General features: G+C 36.5%; 3 protein-coding genes across 5 annotated transcripts in view; 2 read left to right on the plus strand and 1 right to left on the minus strand.

Moving 5' to 3' along the window:
- On the minus strand, positions 1-19072 carry LOC112564166 (WD repeat-containing protein 54-like). 2 transcript variants are annotated; one of them, XM_025238802.1, is made up of 10 exons: positions 19051-19072; positions 5133-5218; positions 4848-4910; positions 4089-4146; positions 3567-3629; positions 3162-3239; positions 2733-2865; positions 2261-2423; positions 1863-1928; positions 1-1156 (listed from the first exon to the last, which is right to left on the minus strand). In XM_025238802.1, the coding sequence occupies exons 1-10, from the start codon at positions 19055-19057 to the stop codon at positions 1025-1027; spliced, it is 849 nt and encodes a 282-aa protein (XP_025094587.1). In that variant the 5' UTR covers positions 19058-19072; the 3' UTR covers positions 1-1024. The 2 variants fall into 2 exon arrangements, with proteins under 2 accessions (XP_025094587.1, XP_025094586.1); XM_025238801.1 differs by lacking the exon at positions 19051-19072 and having other exon boundaries at positions 5133-5451.
- On the plus strand, positions 5648-16363 carry LOC112564165 (cell division cycle protein 23 homolog). Its single transcript, XM_025238800.1, has 14 exons — positions 5648-5948; positions 6470-6542; positions 8013-8193; positions 8592-8691; positions 9828-9960; positions 11435-11612; positions 11841-11938; positions 12548-12629; positions 13113-13277; positions 13653-13761; positions 14104-14241; positions 14578-14656; positions 14859-14975; positions 15407-16363. The coding sequence occupies exons 1-14, from the start codon at positions 5848-5850 to the stop codon at positions 15584-15586; spliced, it is 1734 nt and encodes a 577-aa protein (XP_025094585.1). The 5' UTR covers positions 5648-5847; the 3' UTR covers positions 15587-16363.
- The window catches only part of LOC112564164 (titin homolog), a 10740-nt gene continuing 9238 nt past the window's right edge, over positions 18303-19804 (plus strand). Inside the window, exons 1-2 of one of the 2 annotated variants that reach the window (XM_025238797.1) lie at positions 18303-18580; positions 19131-19786. In XM_025238797.1, coding sequence (XP_025094582.1) covers positions 19174-19786 — 613 coding nt within the window. In that variant the 5' untranslated portion in view covers positions 18303-18580; positions 19131-19173. Of the gene's footprint in view, positions 18581-19126; positions 19787-19804 lie in introns of both variants that reach the window. The other variant, XM_025238796.1, reaches the window with a different exon arrangement.

Genomic DNA, 19804 nt, shown 5'->3' on the forward strand with positions numbered 1-19804 from the left:
TCAGGAAGAACAGTTTTTTAATTGCAATGGTCAAATCATGTTAAAGAGCCATTAGTAGTATGGTACTCTGCAGAAACCCATGAAAAGCTAATACCAACATAACAAATATACACCTTTTTATATTTGAACATTTATTTTTTGAATACAAACAGGATGAACAGTCTGTGGCTTAAAATCTACTTTACAGTTAACTAAATAATACAATGTCTGCGCTTGCAAACATGTTTTATACAGTGTGCACATTACCCACATAACCAGTCTAAAGAAACAGATGTTATACACAAGCATAAGGCAGCTTTTAAATAAAATGGAGTGTGTGTGTGTGTAGACACCCACAGGCACATAATTAGCTAACACAGGTATATACATACACATGTACATGGATGCATATTAACATTTATATAAATATTATCTTACATCAACGATGTTTTAAAGTTACCAGACTGTGTGACATATTTTCTGGTTCTTATTTTGCATCATAAAATAAAGATTCAGTGATCTACACCCTGGGTTTCAACAAAAGATATTGCAGTCTGCTTGAAGATTATGGAAACAAGACAATGGTGAAAACCACCACATGTCACCACAATTTGGGATACCATGTTAAAACCCTGGGCAGATCTTTATTGCACTCTTTATTTACCTGTGGCATAAATGGAACTGTTCATGATTTCTGAGCATAAAACAGAATTTTTCTTTCTAGCTAATATATTTCAACCAAAAAATAAAAGTACTACATCATAAAATAAAAGACTCACTGCTTACAGTTTTTACTCAGAATTATTGAAAGAGTTAAAGGGCAAACGAAAATTTCAAACACTCTGAAAAGCAGTAACTCTAAAGAATAACTTTAACTGGTACATATTTATGACAAATTAATGAATATAACAAATATAACAGAAAATAACAAGCAAAGAAGCTATTTGCTTCAACAATTTGGCAAATCTGTAATTGGTATATTGAGATGATGAACAAATCTAAGGTGACTTCAAACAGTCTGATAATTTGATTCACTGCTGATTGGTTAGGATTTTACATAGAAGATAATCTCATTGTGATCATATCCTGTGAGACACAAAGCTCTTCCTTGAGCATCAACAAATTTTCCACCTGTCAGTTGGATGTCCGTTACATTCTCAGCATGCTTATACTCCAGCTGTAGAACAGCAATAATCCTCAAATTATTTGTGAGGAGAACAAGCTAAAAAAACATCTAAAGATTGTTGGCACAGTCAAATCCACAAAGGGATAATCCATATCCTGAAGTACTAAGGTCAAGAATTTATTTAACAACATGTGATAATGTTCTAAACACCTTTAAGTTGAAATATGCTAGCAAATTACATGCATGGTATATTTTATAGTTTAAAAATGAAATATCATGAAATTAAAGGGTGAAGGCAATCAAAACAAACTATATTGACAATGTGATCAAAGGGAAGTTATTCTATTAGTACCTCTCCCCCTGCTATAATCAAACAAAATTTGTACTTAAAGTTATGATCTCATGCATTTTCAAAGGTGCATAAGCAAGGTAGATAGAAACCTGATCATAACATGATGCCCTTATCTTCTTGAATATATATCTGATACACTCTAATATATGTTGTTTATTCCTTTCTGATGCTGCTAGTAGGTGTTGATTTATATTAAACAACAACTTAGTGGAAATAATAATCAGCTGGTCCAGTCCTGGACCTCACTGTCTTGGTGATCTGTGGCGCCAAACTGCCTGATTAATAGCTTAAGACTGAATGGTGCAACACTGTCGCTTTTTCCCCATTTCTCCCCCCCCCCTTGTTTACAGTCACCTCCCTTCCATGCTTTTGTGAATCAACACTTGCTTTTGCAGGAAAACTCACCCGCGGCGATTTGTCAAGTCTAATTTGCCACAGCCTTAGGAAGGAGTCATCACTTACTGACAATACCTTTAAAAAAAATACAAATGCTGCAATTTATACACAGTAAGAGCATCCAGTTACCTATCTACCATGTTATTATGTTATCTATTTATCTTTCTATTCATATTATTTATTGATTGATCCCATTTGGTTTACGTATAAAACATTTGAAGGGGACTGTCCAAAACTGGGTTCACTGGCGAGATGTTGTTGTGGCTCTATGCTCCTCGAGGAGTAACAAGGACTAAACTAAGCTAATAAAAAAAAATTATTTTCAATACAGACAATCAGTCATACTGATTTATTTAAAACAGATTTTTTAAAACTTGCATGCAGACATGAAAAACAATTTAACTTACCAATCCGTTATCAGTAGCAATGTCGATGGCATTGATTGTACGAGCATGAGCTGTAGCCTCGGCTGCAAGCTTACCAGTAGATGCACTAAAAACACGCAAGTGACCTGAACCATACCCAGCCACAAGAACATCTTTCCACAGGCCTAGCGAATTACAGGGTGAGCTTAAAAATAAAAAAATACATAAAAATTTCAACAAGTAGAACAATATTAAAATCATCACTAATCAGTTTTAATGTACTGGCAAATTTTTGCATGATTATGCATTCCTACTGCAAGTAAAATCCTTTATCAACACATGATTACAATGTATGTATTGAAAGAACACAATTAAGGATGTGTATCTTCCCACCCACCCATTTTGATACTTAATGATGTAAAATATCATGAGAGTACTTTCCCAAAGTCCGATCTTTTATTTTTTGCTTTCTGTCTTTATAATGTTTTCAAAACAAAGCATGACTAGCACTTGCCCTGATCCTGGTATTGATGTAACTTGCTGTGAATTTGAACCATTGAATTTCCAAACCAAGATGTTTCCCATGCTGTCACCACTCACAACAATGTTTTCTTTTGAAGCCAGGTCACATATGGAACATGAATGGCCTAAAGACGTGTAATGCATAAAGATAATTAAAAAACTCTTTAAAGATGGCAAGAAAATATGTGCTGAGCTGCATAAACTTGCATGGTCATCTTTTTAAAAAAAAAATTATCAGCCACATTAATGCTCATTACTTCTGCCCATTTTACCATACTGTGCTTACAGCCTATGCAAATCTTTTGAAATTTTGTCTTATATTCCAATATGCAATTTTGACAATGAATGTAATCGGATATATTTAAAATGTAATATAAACAAAACTGTCTGAAGTCATTTACAAGCATTTAATAATACCAACCTTTCAGTGTACTCTGAAGAGTAACATCTGTGCCCTTAGATGGAATACGGAAAACCAAGATCTTACCACTTTCAGTCCCTAAGGAAAAAAAAAAAAACAGAATAAAGAAATAAGATAATACGATTATTGTTAAAAAAAAAAAAAAACCTCTCAAAGATATATATATATAGAGAGACATGGTATCCTGAATACAGATCTGTACAAGAAAGTAAATATAAATGGAATATGGCAGAAAACACATTAGGTTCCTATGGGAGTATCCCTTTTTTTTCTTCTCACATTCCATCTAAAGACTTATTTCCTTCTATGCCATAATCTTAAGAAAGAATAAAATGTAATATACATACATTGTAATCTTTACCTTCACTGAGAATGAACAAAAAATATGAAAACTAATTAACTTACCAACACATAAAATGTCTTCAACTCCAGTCACTCCTCTAGCAAAATTGCTGTTTACAGAGGCATCTGTCATAGTAACATTATAAAATGTTTACTAGAAACATCGAAATAATCAATAAGTCTATAATTAAAGTTCAACTCATTGTTGTGATGAGGCATTAAGAATTAAAGGGCTCTGAACTTTTGCAAACAACAAAATTAATTTGAGAAAAAAAACACTTTCATGGCAAACTAATCACTACCTTTACCTTACCCAGCCAGCAATTTTTAGCATAAATTCATGTTAGAGAGGTTAGCTTTTTTAATTGATATCCTACTTCAGTAAATTCCGATATTTATCAGAGGAGCATACCAGATGAAATTTAAAACAAAGTTTTGTCTGAAAGATGAAATTTGGGCACACTGATTCAGTTTATTGTAAAACAAAAATTAGCATATTTCTATGTGCTTTCTAAAAAAAGTACTAAGGTAAATGTGTTTCTTGTTATACTATACATATAAAATAAATGAAAATATGAAAATTGCCTGATGTATCACCAAGTCCATGCCAATAGATCATTGCTGAGCCATCTGGTTCAAAAATCTTAAATGTAATAAAGAAAAAAAAACATTAGAAGGAAAACCTTTTACATTACAAAGACATTTTACTAAGGTTAATTTAATGTAATTACAATAAACAAGCATAAATTATCATTTAATACATAACACATGCATGCACACACAAATACAGTTATTTGATATATATATATAATATGTATCTTTGGCAAATGTATAATCAGTTACTCGATCTGCTTTTCCTAGATTTTCTCATCACTCATTAAAGTTTATTTTTGGTTATATCGAATAACTGAAATAATGAATGTTTCTTGTTTATCAGATAAATATGCATCTTTCAGATAATAATTAACTGTTCACATAAATCCTTGAGTAAAACCAATCAATTCTAAATAAAACAAAAGCGATGCATTTACACACAATTTCTTTTTCTGATATATTTTCTTAAAGAATGTCAGAACCCATTAATAAACTATAGTTATCACTTTATTACATTTAACTGTAACAACAAATTAAGAAACATTTAAGATGCAACTAGAAAACCAGAAAACTGAAAAGTTGGATTTATTTCATTTCAAAAAGCTAGTAGTTGTAAAGCTCTCTTGCGGATCCTTTTTTATAGGCATTTTGTCTGTATTCTGAATACCAAGATGCCAGAGCATCTTACATTATATCTAAACGGCAGAATATGTGCCATACCATTTCTTGTCCTAATATTTATATGTATACCTGAATTCCTTTCTGTGTTGTCAAAACAAGTACACACCTTGATGTGAGCTTAACCCATTTTGCCTGAAACAAATAGTTTAAGAAACTATGCTAACACAGTGACTTTTAAGAAAACATATTAATTTTTTCTGTTTTAACTGATTTCAAAATTTCGCTCATTTTGAAAATTTTCAAAAAAGTGAATTTAAACAAACTTTTTCCGACAATAGAAATGGATATATCGATCTGTAGACTTATAAACGTAATTTATACAATCTGTCAGATTTAGATTTTGACCGTTTGTACCTGCGTCAGAAAGGGGTTTCCCTGAGTGGCTGAAGGCTCCTTACAAACAACTTGCTTGGCAGTAATATTTGCTCCATCTGTTGAGGCTGTAATGATATTGACTTCATACTTGTGCACAACAGCGTAAGCAATCTGATGTTTCTCTATCATAACAAGAACGGATATATTATTACAAAGTGCTGATGCACTTCTTTTAAGAGTAAGTGGTTTTTCACGTCTATACATGCTAAGCAGATCACGCAGACAGAGATATTAAAATAAACTAAAGCCGCCTCTTGAGAGATTGCCGCTAGTCTTGTTGCTGAGTACGCTTGTTTGACACATGCGCACACACTGCTTCCGTTCTTAATTTTATACGATCTAACTTTTTATTTATTAAAATGATTAGCATTTCTTTCTTGACTGTAAGTATTTTCTACTATTACAAACAATTAAAACCCACTTTTTAAAGGATACTCACTAATATCCAATTACATTCATCGCAATGGATTAGACAGAAAGATAACGAGACAAATCGAAATGGAATATTTGAGAATATAGAATCTCTGGAGAATGGTCAGAAATTCGGTGATATCTGTAGATTACCCTGGAAAAATCTTTGTAATTGACATATGAAATATTTATATAATATTTTTTTTATTATAGTTGTCTGAAACTGCTCATTGCTATTATAAAACTGAAAAGTTCTTACTTGTCCGCAATAGAAGTAGAGAAAATGGCGGACATTTCATCTTTAGATTTAACGCGGGTGAAGGAGGACCTAATAAATGCTCACAGAGAATGCTCCAAACGGCGTTTGCTGCACGGAGCGAAATGGTAATACTTTAGCCTTAGCAACTGAACAATATAAAGTTAGTCACTTTATCACGGTACCTATATTTTATATCCTACTTTCAGGACATGGCCAGGGGTGAAGTTTTGATGTGACATGTGAGTTTTCACTTTAGTGGTCTGGCTATAGGTACGCGATGCCGTTATGCAGAACCAATCATCACTGTAATAGTGTAACTAATTCATTCCATGTGCCATTTACTTGATGAACTCTACTGGCTGTGATCTTGTACTAGCCTGAGCTGGCCTGGAGTCACCCACTGTATCTGCTAGTATCTGCAAAAAATGTGTGGGTGTGTGGGAATGTGTGTGGGAGAGACACTATTTTAGTATGTACATTTATATCATCTCTTTTATATCATGTATATGTATATATTATTGCTAGTATGAGCACTATTTTAAATTGCGCCTGGGGATCAATACAGTTATATTGTACGAAGTGTCCCTTGATGCAACTATTATTTCATTTGATTGTGGCTCATCTATATACATATGTGTGTGTTTAGGGCAGCAGAACTTTCTAGTGCCCTAAATGTGACAGTCAGTCCTCATGCACTCGCAGTTAAAGCTGTAAATGAGGTAAGTAGGTGACAAAGGGTTTAATAAAGAGCTAATAACTAAAAATTTGTTTTTAGTTAAGCACTTTAGCATTTCAGTTGTTCACAGTACATGATAGTGGATGAAAGGAAACTATGAAAAATCAATATAGCATTGCCAGTCATTTCACCCTAGAACCATGTATCCCCACCAGTGGAGTCAAATTGTCACAGCCATGACCATGTCGTTCCAAGTAACATGAACCCAACAGTGAAAGCCAAATCATCCCAGGCCTGAAAGATAAATTGATCACCAATGACACAAGTAGCTATTATCATCAGACGTCAGATATTATCAACAGAGCCTTACAGCTTAACACAATACATATGCAAGCTGAACCACCTATTTTGAACAGCCATGAGAAAAATCAGCCACCATTTTACTAAAAAATAAAAAAAAGTGTACACTTGGCAGTACAAATCCAGAAAACACCACAGTGGCACATCAACAAGATTATCTCTTTAAATTCGAGTTTGTCATCTATTCTTAAGTTTGGAGTTTCAGATGATGTGAACTTAATTGGAACAATATGGTAATGGCTGGGACAATTTGACTCAGGTGATGGACCGGTAAGGTTTTGGGTCATTATGACCTACCCTTGGTGCACATGGCACAGATAGGTGACATGACAGAAGCTATCCAATCAGATTGAGTCACTTTAGAGCATTCTGAGGTTATTTTTTTTTCTAGTTCCTTCTTGAATGTTCATTGATCAAGAGCAGTTGCATGTGATTTGTTTGGTACTGACAAGGCATCGCAGAAAAGTGAGATACAGAAAATAGATGCTTGAACAGAGGTACTGGGTATGATCCCATTGAACAGAGGGTAATGAAGTTGAGGGGAGTAGAGCATGGTGTTTTGTGCTATTAATGAACTAGGTGATGGGGATATTTTAGTGGGTTTTTTGGTGTGTTTGTTGGTTTGTTTTTGCATTGGTTAAAAATGAGGCTCTGGCCTTGTAACGCTATATCACTTATGATTTAGTTTTAGTTTTAGGGTAAGGGTATTAACTGAGCAAAGCAAACTGCATAATGTCATACAGTTGCCATAACTACACTCCTCTCTGCTACATCTTCTTTGTAATAATTGGTGATGGTAATGCTATAGCCCGTTTCTGCTAAAAGAAATAATTGTCCTTTTACATATTTATAGCCTAACTAAAATGATCATTTATTGCCAAGTCTGGGGGACAATTCTGCCTGTCTGCAGTCTTTATGAAAAGAGCTGTGAGATATTAGTTTGAAATTAGAATTATGTTTGCAAAATCATGTAACTTCTACCTGCCTCCTTACACGATTGTTTAATTCTTGGTGCAAGCTTTTTCCAGTATATATGGTGCACTTATTACTTCTTATCCACTTGCACGGTGTGAAGTTCATAATAAGTATTGATGCATGATGCATTAATTGATTATAAAAGTGGTAAGCTACTGTACACTTTGTTTGACTACAGGATCAGTATCAGGATTTTGACAAGGTTACCTTGTCAACAGCATACTTTGACCTAAAAGAATATGATCGAGCTGCAAATGTGGTAGAAGGAGCTACAAGTCCTCTAGCCAGCTTTCTGCATATGTACTCACGTTATTTAGCTGACATCACTCGGCAACTTGACAATGCTTCTGATTCAATTGGTATGTAAAACTGTTAATGTTATCTGCTAATTATTTTGTAATAGGAAGAATTTGAAAATTCTGGAATTACAGTTTTTCTTTTGTGGTTTTGTATAAATAAATGGATTAGCTTTAAAGAATTTTCTACTGACATATTGGCTGCAATTATGACACCAAGTAATCTTTTACTTACTGCCATGTGGTCTTTATTTATTATAGTCTATTAAAGCAGCAGAGTAACTCTTAGCTCCTAGTAAAATCCATTTTTGTTTCAATCTGCAATGAGTGAGTTTTTTTCTCTCATCTGTTACAAAATTGAATTCATTGTAATGATACTTCTCTGTGTGCTTAGAATGTATGAATGTCAATAGTTTTTAAATTAAAATTGAAAAGAATTTAACAGAGTACTCTTTTTACAGGCCATTCTGGACCTGTGGATAATGGATGCCTCAAGACCTTACGCATGGAGCTAAGTGCTAAACATGTGAACAAACAACTGGATGGCTTTGGTTTATACCTGTCAGTGTCAATCATTACGTATTTTTTGTCTACAGTAGCATTGATGCATACATGATTTGTTTATTTCTGAACTTTTTTCTTTTTAAACCTGTTCAGTATATCATGAGTCATGCAACATGTTCAGCTACTGCATTTAGAACATTATTAACCTATATTTGTACTAACTTTGAAATTGGTAAATGAAGTTTGTGATGGTAAGGGGGTTACAAACAGACTTTGTTTCTTAAAATCAAATTTGCAGTGAAGTGTTTTTGGAGTGCAAATCTGCAAATGAAGCATTTACTGCATTTCCTAAATGATTTCATGGTAGAGCTTTTAGGTTTTTTTTACATGTCACTATAGAAAGCATTGGTATAAACTATCACAAGAAATAGAGTTCTTGTCTAGTATCTCATAGTAATCATGTTTCAGAGAGTTAAGTCAACTGTCATATTGTATTGTGAATACTTTAATGTGGATTTTTTTTGGGGGTGGGGGGTGGGGAGAACTACTTTTTGAGTTGATAATGAAACATTTGGTAGATATAAAGCAACAACATATGGCCACAGGAATTTTGATTATTGTGCACTGAAACCATGGAACTCTCTCCCTTTACATACCCACCACCTACCCACTATTGAATCCTTTAAACGTGCACTGAAAACGCACATCTTCCATAAAAATTACTCCTAACAACCTTTCCCATAATGCTAGTCCTTTTTCTCACCCTGCTGCAATATCATGTTACTCTCAGCTCTTGTTCTTGTTATTTGGTTCCTGTTTGTGTTTTCTGTATTTGATTTTGTTCTTCGTTTAGTATGATTGTTTATTATTTTATAGTTCATATGTTATTTGTTTGTTTTCCTGTCCATCGTATGCTGTCCATGTTTCGTTCTTATTCTTTAGCACTAAGAGCATGCTCTTTAGGAGTGAATATGCGCTTTACAAATTTTGCAATTATTATTATTATATAGGAAAACCATCGTTCATGCATATTCTCTTTCTCGGCCTCTCACACATACACAATTCATACTACATGTGCTCACATATATGGTAACATTTGCAAAATCTGCATTATGCGTGCCATTGAAATGGTAAGAATAAAAATATAAGTTTCCATAAAAATTCATTTTCTCACTAAGGCATTTATTTTCCAGCTATGGTGTCGTTTTGAAGAAGCTTGATCTGAGCAAATCAGCAGTGGATGTGTTGGTGGAGGCAGTAAATAGAGAACCTCTTCACTGGGGTGCCTGGCAGGAGCTTGGCCTCCTCATCACTGACAGGGAGATGGTAATGAACCAATTTTTCTTGCTGATATCTTAGCCTTATATTTGAAAAGTCTTACATTTCTTTTTAAATCTAAAATTTTCACCAATGAGCCAAGCAGTCACTGAGTGTGGTATCTTAGGTTGTCTATTGTAGTTAGCAGTTTGCCAATTTTTCCAAGGGAAGTCTATTATTTTTGGTTAGAAATGTATTCCAGAAGTTATCCTGCAGCCTTGAAAAAATTTGGCTGAGGAATGCGTAATGCATAACCATATGCCTGCAGAAATACCATAGCCAGTATGCATTTGAACATGTGGTGCAATACCTTAGAAATAATCATTGGCATTCCTGGCATTAGCTTGAATCTATCTAAAATTGATGCTAATGATTGAATAGTTTTCAAAGTGACAAGTGGTATCCAACTCTATATTCACATCAGAAAGTAAATTTGTGAAGTGAACACAGCAGAAGTAATCTGTAATGATATTTTCAAGTGTATAGGAAGCAAGTGACTCAGAAAAGAAGTGAAAATGACTGCTCTGTTTTATTTTTTGGGGAGATGCCTCTGACAGCAATAGCCGACATAGCCTGGAAGAAACAGAAATCTTGTGAGTGCACTACATAAGTTGTGTGTAGGTCAGCAATTGTGGACAGTGAATCAAAGGAAGACAAAAGAAACAGAGACCAACACCATTAGTTTAAAACAAACATGCTCAGAGATGCCTTCATTGTGAATGGCTGAAAAAATATCCTTTCCTGATGAATGAGGATGATAGCATGATATAAGGCATGGCTAATGCACAAAAGTTATGCACTTATGACCCCCAGCTTTTTGAATTTCTAAACAAGTACACTGCAGAGGCATTGTCAGCCAGTCGACCACAGATATTATTTGGAAGCAGAAATTCTTCAGAAAGATTTTAGCCAGGCAAACTGACTGACAGTTCTAATTTTTTTTTTCTGTCCTGTCAGCCCTTCTGCAAACTTGTGTTAACAGCATGTACATAGGAAAGACAAAATATGTCAGGGTTGCTTTTTGCAAGGATCTGTTCAAGAACATAAATAACATGTTCCCAAAAGATGCAGGCTATGTTGGTGGGGTTCTTAGTCTCGTGTATGTTGCAGATTGTTACCCCTGCCCCGCCCATCTCTTCCTCCTACTGTTTGGGATTCAGCATTTAGCATGCATTTCTAACTGAAATAAAAAGAAATTTTTCTTAAAACAAAATTAGTTTCAGGAGTTAGAAATATGTATGAACTCTTGTCCTACCATCCTCTCTGCAGGAAGGCAATGCTAAGTTTTAATGGAAGAATACAGCTCATGTCAAGACGTCAGATAACCATCTTGAATTATAGGGTCAGTAGGGTCAGAATTATTCTTTCTAGGGCTGGTAGTAGCATCCTTGGCTACTATAATGATCAATCTACGTTGACTGGGTCAAGTAGGATAACCTTACTAACACTAATTTACTTTAGCAAAATGTTTTTTTCGTCTCAGTTGCTGTCTCTGTCACTTCCCAACCTCTGGGTGCGCTCACTCTTCCTAGCACAAGTGTATCTGGAGCTACAACTTCATGAGGAGGCACTAGAGATATACCAGGCTTTTATGGATGCAGGGTTTTCACGCTCAAACTTCATCATTGCTCAGATTGCTATTGCTCACCATAACATGAGAGGTCAGTACATTTTAAGTTTCTAATTTGTTTATGCTCTGCCCATGTGCATTTAAAGATTGAAAAAAAAAAATTTCCATGATAATGTCTTGTGACATTTTTGTTTGATTTTTCCTAGTTTGTTGCTATTTTGTCATGTTTATTTCAAAACCCTTTTTGGGGAAGATAAAATCCCACAAAAATTGACAAGGATAAGATGACTAGCAATGATTTATAAATTGCATGTTATAGATGTAGACCAAGCTGTTGCTGCATTTTCTGAGCTGGAAAAGATTGACCCATACAGGCTTGAAAACATGGACATCTATTCCAATCTCCTTTATGTGAAGGTAAGGAGTGTTCATCTTTTGTATATTTTTTTTCTGAATGGCTAGCATCTTCATAATACAGTTATAATGCTGAGGCAGCTCTATTTTAACTGAATCTTGTCATACCAGCTTCCTTAAGGGGTTATATTACCCAAAAGACATTGAAGGTATGTACTTTATGACTATAATTTTTAGTATTACCAACATCTTAATTTTGCACAGTAATCTAGGTAATAGAATACAGGTGAAGCATCAGTCCTAGTTTCACAGATCTTCAATGTATTAAATGTCATTAATGTCCTTGTATCTCTGGGAGAAGTGCCTATTCCAACATAGATTTTAAGGGATACAACTCTATAAAGAAATGATCCAATTTCTGTCTGCAGCTGGTTGCTTTATAAACAGGAGCATAGGTTAGTTTAGAAAGAGTTTATTTATTGTGAAGGAAGTAGGTCATCCTGTAGGCAGCTGTTGGATTTGGTGGTCTAAGTGAGATAGATACGGAATACAGAGTGCACAGGCTCTCCAATCATCTCTCACTTTCACACAAACACATATGTATGCCCACTGAAAAAAGAAAATATTGTATGTCAGAGATGTGCAATTTCTGATCACTTGGTTTGGTACCAGGAAATGCGGGCAGATCTTGCTCACCTTGCTCACCGCTGCTGTAATATAAATAAATACAGAGTGGAAACATGCTGTGTTATTGGTGAGTATTTGTTAAAAACATTCTAAATGAAGCATTTTATAGTTCAAATGTTCTTTAAATTTTTATGTGCATTAATGTTTGTGTTATAGTTATTTGAAAAGAACATACTTTTGTATCCACTGTAAGGTGTTAATTCCAGAGCAGCTGTCCACAAGATAGCTACAAATGTATTATGCTACAAATGTATTATGCTACAAATGCATGCTAAGCTAATTAAAGCTAAAACAAAATATGAAATGCATAGTTTAAGGTTCCCTGATCTTTGTCTAGTATTATTTGTCTTAAGGCATCCATGGTTATAGTGTAGCATTGATAAAGTTGGGATAAAGGAGCATTGCTGGGCATCTTTGAAATCAGTAACACTGCGCAAGTAATTTGTTAGGGTTGATTACTTGGAGAGTGTACTTTATTAGTGGATAAAATAAAAATAAATTTAGAATAAAATATAAACATTTTCTCCTTATAAGTATGTCTGTCATTCAGGTAACTACTATTCATTACGTACACAACACGAGAAAGCCATCATGTATTTCCAGAGGGCTCTACGACTTAACCCCCATTATCTGTCAGCATGGACACTCATGGGTCATGAATTTATGGAGATGAAGAACACTTCAGCTGCCATTCAAGCCTATCGCCAAGCCATAGGTGTGCTCTTGGCATTTTCCTAGCATGCTGAATGACTTCTGTACTTTAGACAGATAAAATGTATATTGCTTTATTGAGTTTATTCTCTTTTCCTATGCTTTACTGATATACTTCTGTCCCTTGCTTTAGTTAATTTAAATATAAGACAGTTTCTTGATTCTGTATCTTGTATGAAAAGACAGGTACATGTGGAAAATGCATTATCCTGCCATCTAATTAATATCAGATGTTAAAGTAACTGACAATTTTAGACCCCAAAATTATAAAAGGCATTGCACAGTTTTGACTCAGGTTCATGGGAGTAGGGTTTCTTTTACACCATAAAAGGCTTTCTCTTATGAATGAGGAACTTTTGTTGTGGTTGTTGTTCTGTAGAGGTGAACAAACGTGATTATAGAGCTTGGTACGGACTTGGACAAACATATGAGATCTTGAAAATGCCCTTTTACTCCCTGTACTACTACCGACAAGCTCATCTCCTCAAGTAAGTAGGCGGATTTATTGCTATTTACTTCCATGATATTCTAGTCTAGTCTCGTGTTTAATCATTTAAATGCTTAGAGAGAGTTTGCCTTATTTTCTGTGGCAAAGGTGTTTTTTGTTTTAATTTAGATCCCTAATTTGCTGACTGTTCTTATCAACAAAAATTTATAATTGTGGTTAAAAATTGATCATGTTCAGTAGCAGATGCTGACTAAAACAAAATCAGTATTCCTGTGATGCAGATCTGTTAGATCTTAAATTAATATCATCTTTACTTGCTTATGAAGGAAAAATTCTTTAAGATTTACATCGTAAAACTGACTTGGACTTTATTTTTAATCAGACCAAATGACTCACGAATGTTGATGGCATTAGGAGAATGCTACGAGAAACTTGATCGTCTTCAGGAATCCAAAAAATGCTTCCGCAAAGCACACAGCATTGGTGATGTTGAAGGAGGAGCTCTGTTCAAGCTGGCCAAGTCAGTGTTCATGCTCTCCTTTATTACTTTTCCTCTTACGTTTTAACCTCCATTAAAAGCTTGTACTAGTGGCTGAACGTTTATTTAATTATATTTACTCTTGCTCACCATTATTTGTAAGAGTTGCCTTTCTTTCCAAACTATACCTATATGATTGCCCTGATGTGACATCTGCAAGTAGTAAATGATTGTATGTCAAATGTTGTAGGAAGAATGAAATTACAAGTTTTCTAGAAATTGGGTGACCCATGAAAGCAAATCTAACTAAAACAATAATTGAGTAGAATAGCAAAATCATTTCCAAGACCAGATATTTCCAGTGTATGATGTTTTCAGACTGTATGAGAGGCTCTCTGAAGAGGAACAGGCTGCATCGGCATTCACGGAGTACATAGTAGAAACTGAAAGGAAAGGGGTGAGTGTTGTTTCACAGTAGCTGGGGTTGTGAGGTGGGAGCATGGGGGAATTGTCCTGCAATTAGTGTGCTTGACTCAAGACAGAAAGGTTATAAGTTCATGACTCTAACTGTGACTGTGTCAAGACATAGGAATTAGTCAAAAACTGAGTTATTTCAGAAGTTGTGAATTAACTTTTTTATTAAAATTTTTGTTCCTAAGACACACAGTCATGAAGAAATGAGCCAAGCATATCGTTATCTGGCAAACTACTATCTGGCTCGCAGGCAGCTTGATGATGCATATGCCACAGCACAGAAATGTGCAGAATTCACAGAGGTCAGTTTTCTGATTCATTTTTCTAAAAAAATCGTAATCCCCTTTTTCTTCTGTTCCAAGCATCATGTTTATTTGATACATGGCATAAAAAGTAAAATTGGAGGAGCCATTCAGTACAGTTTATCTGTTTTTCAATCCATCTTGACAATTTTTTTCAATAGACGGAGAAACCAAAGAATTTATTTGGGATGCATAAGAGTTAAAGATCTTTGGTTTAAACCATCTTTGCCTAAAGTTTTGTCGGAATTCTTGTCTTTTTGGGAGCTACTACAATCATTCTGAGCAGGAAGCAGGTTTGAAGTTTACTGCCTTATTTTCTTTGTACTTTTATTGCTGTTTTTCCAGTTTTTGGATTATTTGAAACAGATCTTTGAAATGTAAACTTGTCATATTATGTCATTAGTTGATATGCTTGTGTATATGTGTCACAGACAAGAGAAGATGCAAAAGTATTACTACAGCAGATACAGGCTCTGCGCAGCCACAGCGAAGGTTTGACTCCAATCCACTTGGATGACAGCATTGAATCTCTCCCCACTGATTGCTACCGCCCCAGTGACTCTCACTCCTTTGGTCGTGTGACACCTGTCAATCTCACATTTACACCTTGACAGAAGAATTTTAGATTGTTAGATCTTTGACTTACTATCAGCATCTCTTGACTGACACGCGTTCTATTCCGGATCAGGGGTAAAGACAATATTTTGGTGCAGCAGATGAATCAGTTGCTAAAAAATATACTTTTGGTGATATCTTAGCATGCTGATTATAAGAATTTCAATGAAAGTCTATGAATGGTTGTTACCCATATAATTTACTGTTTTCCAATATTTTGTAATTAACAGTAAACTGTTGTCTGAACAATGACAGTTTCCAGGGAATTTAATATAAATCTGCCAGTGTCTAAGCAGTGTTATGAGACATGGTCAGGATTCAATTGTTGTGTGCGCACTCATTAGGGATATAAGGGTTGTAGCTGGCTGCTTTTCATTGTGAGATTATAAATCGCTGTAGCAGGCTTTTTTCCCCCTCTGTATGTGTGTACATATGTGCATATGTATGTGTATTCAGTTGGTTGCTGTTAAGTGGAATAATGCAAGGTCTTCAGTCCTCTCAAGCCTGGATTTTGCCATGACAAGATTAAGTTTGGCATAGATATTTTTATCGATTTTTTTTTTTTTAATGTGTAGGAGGATGAATGTGTGGTGACCTAAAGTTGCATGTGTAAATGTGATCTCAGATTTTTTAATAAAAAAAATTAAATAGTTAAGTGATGCAAGTGTAATGTGCCACAGAATGAACTCCAGGCTAAATCTGATGCAGTTCATCAGTTCTACATTGAGTTAAAATACTTGAACAATGAAATAAAGAAAAATTTAAGAAAAGAGTGAGTCATACATTGATTGTACTTATTACAGAAATTCTCAAGCAAATAGACCAATTATATTACTGTATTTGCTAGAGTTAAATGCTACCTGGGAAGTGATAAAACGTTATTAATTGCTTCAACCTTAGTTAAGTATTTTATTCAATTATTCTCCCTGTCACTTTCTGTTGTGTGTCTTAAGGTGCACACACACTTTGCTACCACAACCTTTAACCCATGTCGAGATCATTGTGGAGTGTAAGTAGGTGTGTATGCGCCTAGATGTGTTCAGATTACTGAGTTACTGTTTTCAAGGAATTTGAGATTGTAAAATCAGAGGAGCACATGTACACATTTGTAAAGAGTGTGCTCTTTGCGCTTGAGACAAGAATGAGACATGGACAACATGCAAAAGAAAGGAAGGATGAACAATTACTGATAACTAATAAAAGACAAATATAGAATAGAAATGTAAAGAGGAATCAGGAACAAGAACTAAGAGTGTCGTGATTCAGCAGGGGAAGACGAGTAGGGAAGTAGCAATAAACGGAAGGGAGTACATGTATCAAGAAAGAACTAGCACTGTGTGGACTATTGTTAGGATTAATGCTCAAGGAATGCACATTTCAGACTCAGTGGTGGATAGCTGGCAGATACGGAAGACGAGAGATTTGCATTGTTTTACTGCACAGTAACAACATTCTGTAACCGTAGGTTATTCTGGTGACAGAGGTAGTGAGGAGACGTTCATCAGACCAAGAGTGGAGTAGTCTGGCTGAGGTGTAGAGGAAGAGAAGTTCAGAGAAATAGGACAGGAACCTGCAAAGAAATGAAAACAGTACGGACAGTTAGTACTGAATCTGAGATCGGATGGGTAACCAGCTCAGAAAACGAAGAAAAGAAGTGGCGTGGTCTAGTTTTCTATCTCAGAGTACCAGACGAGCAGCTATGGAGTGTATGAATGAGGGGCAGCCTGCAAGCAAGGAGTTGCAGTAATCAAGATGAGAACAAAGGCACAGACAAGTGTTGGCAGCGCGCGTGAAGAGAATGTGACGGAGGGCGCTTATCTTGCGTAACTCATAACAGACTGACAGACAGCTGTGACTTGTCCACCCAGGGTCATGTCAGCAGTGACAATGAATCCCAGATTCCTTGTATATATATATATGAATGATCCCCTCTCGTACGCAGACATACATAGAGACACACCACACAGTTATACATCGCTGTACCATACGGAAAGGCTTGTAAAGAACTAATTTCGTTTCTTAGTTCTGTGACGAGCTGTAACATGCTTATTGCTTGCATTCATTGATACAAGCATATCAATGGCCGCGCACAGCACACTACAGGGTGTCTGGTGTTTGGCCATCAGTCTTGAGGATATCTGATATATTAGGCACTCCCAAGATACAGTAATAGATTCCATGCCATGCACTTAATTTAATATGCAACAGCACTGAATATTTTAAAATATTACTTGTTTGCTACGGACCTCGCTATCACGCCGAAGAAAAACAAAACTCTGAAGGCGACCAATGATCTTCAAACCTTTACATCGGTATACTTGGGTCTTATGTATGTATGTATAATACGATAAGGTTATGTTCAACACACAGAACAAGGACTCCTCTCCCTAAGGAGAATAATCTACTCGAAAGTCCGTGTAAATGCGTCGAACCTTAATTTATGAGTCCTGACGAAATGTCACTCGGGCATAATTTTACCACAAAATTTACAATTCTATAAACAATATTTATTTATAAAAAAAACAACCAGAAAATGAAAACTTTTCTATAACCATTTGTTCATGGAACCAGTTTCTGCTGCATTTAAAGCAAAACGGTTGACAAGCCTTTTCAACAGACAGTAGCTTGTAGCCCGCTCTGCCATACCCGACAACTGACTGACATTACAGTTAAGAAGGATTTCTGTAGGACGGAGCCAAGGCGTTGCCACTGAAAAGACACGAGGTATACTCGAAGTTTTCAGTCACGGCTTGGTGAGACACCTACGCAGTTAGGTCTCCACCTGCGTTGTCACCCGCGCACAAGCGAGACAACCAAACGCAATGTGTTTCGATCCGTCGGTGCTCTCCACCCAGTGTTGTGCGGGTGGGCTGTGTCGGGTAGCTAGCGCGGCGTGTAGTTGTGAACATGCGATCTGTCGGGTAAAGGGTGACCCGGAATAATGCTTTGCAACACCGAAGTCTTCGGGTGGGTCTTCTAGACTACGCCAGGTAAGTGCATGATTCTAAGATTGAAATATAACTATTTTCGTGTGACAGCTTGTGGTAATAATGTCGCTGGTGAGGACACGCTTTAGGTGTTGTGGCCAAACAATGTCGGCACTATTGATCTGACAAAGAGTGCCATCGGCATGTCCTTGCCCAGACCCATACATCGCGTAAGGCTTTCACAAATATTTTTTTGCCCATGTGACCACCGGCCTCACTTAAATCTTCACTCTTATTCTCTCTCTCTCTCACACACACACAAACAAACATGTTTCAAGTTATTCACATTATTTTTCAAGTATCCCTTAATAACCCTTTTTTTCTTGTTGTTGCCTATCGCGGAGGTGAGCACGAAAATAATAACAGCAATTACTTCTATACTTATCTCTGTCTGGTGCTTACGTCATGCGGTTTTCTTTGCATTTGCTATATTGCCGATGTTACTGTACACACTTATTCAATGTCGTTTTTACCTTTCATCTAAATTCGATTTGGCTGTGGGATGGGAACGTGCTCCTTGCCATAATCTTCATAATTGTTTTCCTGTAGCCAGCTGGAGGTCAACCTCTCGATTTTCGCTGACAACCACAGAGGTCATGACCTCAACAGGGTGCAACCTCTCCAGCCACGTGGAGCTTCTCACTCAACAACCGCCGCGTCTCCGTCGTCCTCTGCCTCCGGGACGGCTGTACCACTTCACCGTCATCTACAACCACGCTCAGTCGTCGCTGTCACGGACGGAGGACACGCAGCTGGCGCGGGCCTGGACGGAGCTGGCCGTGGAATGGCTGCAGCTGCAGGGGCTGGTCAACACCTACTACCACGACCGCGACTGCCCTCAGGGCCAGGGGCTGGTCAAAGAGTTGTCGCGCGTGTTAGCAGCGTCCGAGGTGATCCTCCTTCTGCTCACTCCGAGCTTCGTGAGGGACTGCTGGCCGCGCTACTGCCTCCTCAAGTCCTTCAACACGCTCTTCACTCCTTCCTCCTCCAGAGACCCTGTTTCGTCCTCTTTGTCTAGAGTGATTCCCGTGGCCTTGGGATTGGAGGTGGAGGACCTGCCTGCCCTCATCAAGCCGGTTGATGTTGTGTGCTTTCAACAGGACTTTCAGCAGGACATCGAAGCATGGGACCACCTCACATCGTCCATATTGTCGGCGTTTCCTGGTGAGGGTTCTATCCGGGAGAACTATGTCGGAAGGTCAAGTGCAGGTGAGCGTTGTAAAACAG

Source organism: Pomacea canaliculata, linkage group LG5 (genome assembly GCF_003073045.1).
Source record: "Pomacea canaliculata isolate SZHN2017 linkage group LG5, ASM307304v1, whole genome shotgun sequence".
Classification (NCBI taxonomy): domain Eukaryota; kingdom Metazoa; phylum Mollusca; class Gastropoda; order Architaenioglossa; family Ampullariidae; genus Pomacea; species Pomacea canaliculata.